Source organism: Beta vulgaris, chromosome 7 (assembly GCF_026745355.1).
Source record: "Beta vulgaris subsp. vulgaris cultivar EL10 chromosome 7, EL10.2, whole genome shotgun sequence".
NCBI classification, from domain to species: domain Eukaryota; kingdom Viridiplantae; phylum Streptophyta; class Magnoliopsida; order Caryophyllales; family Amaranthaceae; genus Beta; species Beta vulgaris.
The window spans coordinates 48380521-48384902 of record NC_079208.1 but is presented as its reverse complement, the minus strand read 5'-3'; the positions used below and the strand labels follow the sequence as shown (position 1 = coordinate 48384902).

Here is a 4382-nt window from a genome sequence, read left to right as displayed (position 1 = left end):
AATTAGGGGGCTGCCATGGATGTTTTCATCCATGGTAAGCCCCTTTTTCCCTTTTATTTTCAGTTTTTAGTTCATTTTCTTATTTTGTTCAATAAATTAGTATCTCTTTATGAGATTTTCTCAAACCCTTTTATGGGGTTTTTAGTTTCCGTTTTGGAAATCTCCTTCTCCCCTATGGGAGTTGTGAGTATGATTCTTTTGTTTTTAGGTATGAGAAATTATTCTCATTGGTTGAAGTTCGAGATTCAACCTGAAGAATTAGGGTTTCACAACTTCTGTAAAATTATGGAAGACTATTGGAGTACGTTCATCCCAAAATTTCCGCATCTGCAGATCGTATGCCGAACCAGAGCGAACTCACAGATTGCATTGCTTCAGATGAAGTTTTTATTAAGGCAAAATTGAGTCAAATCTGCGATGTTTACATTTCTAGGGTGCTATGTATTTCTATTAGAATTTTATGTTTTTCAGAAATGACTTGTAAGTGCCGTTTGGCGAAATATTAATGAAATTCCTTTTCTTTCTTAAAAAAAAAAAAAAAAAAAAGTAGGTGGGTGCGCACGATGTAAAATGCGAGTGTAGTTGCCTCCAAATGAATAATGATTCCTAATCAGTGTGTTTCTCTCTCATCTACTTTGTCAATGGACTGACTGACTACTCATCTCCATTGTTCGTTTTGACTTCTGAACAGTTACCCATCAAACTCCTTCGTAACATCCATCTTCTTATTCTCTTTCAAGGTACTCCCACCTTTCTTTACTTTTTACTTATATTGTTGATTATGATTGTTCAATTCTAGCGTTACTTTGAACTTTGAACTCTAGTAATTTGTAATATATTGCACTTGATCTATCAATTATGATTGCCATCATCATTGAGTTTTTGGGTGTTTCATTTTTTAACTGAAGCTGATTCTACTTGAAAATTCTATTGCTTTACTCAGAAAGTAATATCAGTATTCCATAAAACAGTAAATTGCGATCAGATGATGATCAGTAGATATTAATGAAAGAAGAGGATAAGTCATTTTTTTCATATGCATATAATCATGCCTTTAAGATCATGTGTTATTTGAACGCTTGATTAACATAAATTTGATTAATTTCTTTTCTATAATTCTGAAATGAGTAAAACACTTCTTACAAAAAGCTTTTATATAAAACTATAAAGACCGAAGTGTTTCACTTATTTCAGAATTTCAGAACGTAGAAAGTATATATTTAGCTATGGATCGAGTTTGGATCAGGTACGGATGTCAATGTATCGAGTTTGGATCCAATAATCGAGCAAGGCGATAAGTGGGGTGATGGGGGTGGGTGGGCTTGGCTGGGAATTGGGATTGCCTGAGAGGAAAGGAGAGCCAGAGAAGTAGCTAGCAATCTTCTAGTTCTGCACAAAAAGTATTGCATTTTGTGTTGCTCAAACAAATAACTTATTGATGTCATGGAGGGTGTTGTTCTTTTGACTTGTCATTCACTTATAATTCATCTTCTTAAATTATTGGAACTTGTTGAAAGTTGAAACTATTCTGATTTTCTCTGAACTTTTTTTTAGTTGCGAATTGAACTTGGTCAGCTCTTATTGGAACTTAGCTGATTTGAATTTTCTTCGAACATTTTATTTATGGTGATAGGAATGGAGCCTGAGTTTTCCATTCGTGAAGGCTATGAATTACAATTAGAAATAGCTGGAGTATCCGTTTCTTTGCAATCTGGTAAAGGGAAATAGGTTGGAACATTTTATTTAAGGTGTTGGAGTGATTTATTTTTTTCAAACCCAGAATGCCCACCACGCACCTCCACTTGTGGGTCTTGTCTTTGTCGCAACAATTTGCATGAATAAAATCCTTGACAAGCATTAGCACCTTGTATGTCTGAGTCTTCGAATGATGAAATTCACTGTTGTAGGGGGGCAGACTTTCAATGGAGGACATACTTGATGAGTTAGCGACTACCATCAAGAGGAAGTGTGAGTCATTGACCCCTCTGTCCTCAAAATGCTGTATCTATAAAATCCCCAGAAACCTCCGGAAAATAAATGAAAATTCCTATACTCCTTCGCTTATCTCCATTGGCCCCTTCCATCATGGTAACACAAAGTTTCAAGCCATGGAGGAGCAGAAATTGAGATATCTTCAGAAGTTCATTCAACGCAATAGTAAGAAGGACTTGGAGGACTACCTAAGTGCATTAATGAAATGGGAGAAGGAAGCCCGAGATTGTTACTTGGCAACCATCAATTTCTCTAGCATAGAGTTTACAGAAATGCTAGTCCTTGATGGCTGCTTTATTATTGAGTTCTTCTTAACATGGCATGGAGCAGTTATTGATCCAAATGATCGTATATTTCATAGGCCGGCTCTAAGCCAAGCTATTCTACGGGATCTGCAATTGCTGGAGAATCAAGTCCCCTTTTTCATTCTTGAAATTCTGTATAACATTGCTTTTGAAGACAATGAAAAGGCCCCTAGCTTCTTGAAGCTCACTTGTGAATGTATGATAGGGCTCGGCAAGGTCCCGAAGCATTTCAAGAAGACAAAGATATTGCATTTGGTTGATTTCCTAAGAACTTACTACCTACCACCGGATAACAAAGAGATTTGCCACGTGAATCAAAATTGGGAATTCCCAGATGGGATTTCTGAGCTCTATGAGTCTGGTGTGATATTAAAGGCTGATAAAGATGACAAGCTTCTCAACATCAAATTTGAGAATGGAGTCCTTTACATACCAGAGCTAATGCTGGAAAATCACTCAGAATCTCAACTCAGAAACTTGGTTGCCTTTGAGCAATGCCATTACCCTCGAGAGTCCTTCGTGGTTGATTATGTTCTATTCTTGGACAGTCTCATCTATGACAGGAAAGATGTGGATGTCTTGGTTAATCATGGGATCATATTGAACTCCCCTGGTAGTAGTGAGGATGTTTATAGACTCTTCAGCAATATCTCCAAAGGAACTACGTATTCACGTGGAAGCTTTTATTATGCTGATGTTTGTAGACGCCTCAATCACTATTGTGGCACTCCTTGGAACAGATGGAGGGCAATACTTCGCCAAGATTACTTCAACAATCCGTGGTCGATGATTTCTACAATTGTTGCTGTAGTTTTGGTTATTCTTACTGTCATACAAACTTATTGTGATATTATCCAACTCTAATACTGAATATTACTCTTTTCCTGAGCATCATCATTTTGCTGTTGCAGTAGGAGTATAGTAGATTTCTGAAACTATCTGTCACAAATAGGTTTCCTGAAATCGCGGTTGTTTATTTTTATGTAACAATTTGTACGCTCTGTAAAAGAAATTGTGCTACAAAACTATTCTCTTCAGCTTACTTATACTATGAACTTATTAGCCCAGAAAACTTTTCTTTTCCAAGTTGAAAAGAACCATCCTAACTGATATCCCAAAGCGATTTGCACAATTTAATTGCAGTTATCTGTTTTCAGGACAATTTGTAACTCCTCTAAGATCAAATTTTGTTACATAGATAATACCATCATTATCAAAGCTGAAACTTTGTCATGCTTTTTTAGTGCTTGTTGAGCTAATGAGGTAGAAAAAGTCATCAGATTCATGTCCTTTGTGTTGTCAACTTGTGCGTCATGAGGAAAACATTGAAGGCTCACTTCTGCAGCCCTTACTATGGACTATCGAGAAGTTATTCTTTTTGGAAAGACAAGTTGTCAGCTCATCACATAGTGCACATTCCCTGTGAGAATAAAAACTGAAAGGGTGGTAACCGCTTCCATTGTCCACCCACATATGGTGGTTCAATTCTCATAAGGGGGTTTGGGGACATTAGAGCAACCGTAGCGGGTGATATAAGGTCCCTGCTTGCAATTTCTTAAAAGTTGAAGCAATTAGCTTTGTCATTGGAGTGGAAATGATGGTGTAGCTTGGAGAAAGCAAGTAGCTTTACAAAGCTTGTTGCTTTGTTTAACTTTTTGTGGGCTCTACTTGTACCTTTTTGCTTCCCACTTTTCAACTTACTTTCCATTAGTAGTAAAATTGCAAATTGTCTTTCCTCAACATGTTTTAATAACGATAACAGTGTTACAATAAATTGCAACATCTCCATCATGAACTTGGCATGAAAGCAAGTTTCATGATATTATGGAAGCTTACATCATATTGCATAATATGATTGTTGAAGATGAGCGACAAACATATTCAGGAAACTTTCACGCTAGAGATCTTTCACAACCAATTGATTGTGATGATGCCCGACAAGGACATGTTCAGGATTTTGAATCGTATCTGGCAAGAGATGTGACAATTCGAGACAGACAAAAGCATCATCAACTCAAGACGAATCTAGTGGAGCACATTTGGACACATTTTGAAAATAAGACAATATGTAGTACTTTTTTTAAT

General features: G+C 36.7%; 1 protein-coding gene across 2 annotated transcripts; it reads left to right on the top strand.

Moving 5' to 3' along the window:
• The first annotated feature begins 442 nt into the window (after positions 1–442).
• On the top strand, positions 443–3339 carry LOC104908716 (UPF0481 protein At3g47200). Of its 2 annotated transcripts, none has more exons than XM_048648400.2 (2): positions 443–740; positions 1634–3339. In XM_048648400.2, exon 2 carries the CDS (start codon positions 1923–1925, stop codon positions 3159–3161), a length of 1239 nt encoding a protein of 412 aa, XP_048504357.1. In that variant the 5' UTR covers positions 443–740; positions 1634–1922; the 3' UTR covers positions 3162–3339. The 2 variants fall into 2 exon arrangements, with proteins under 2 accessions (XP_048504357.1, XP_010696165.2); XM_010697863.4 differs by having other exon boundaries at positions 446–740; positions 1908–3339.
• The last annotated feature ends 1043 nt before the right edge of the window (positions 3340–4382 follow it).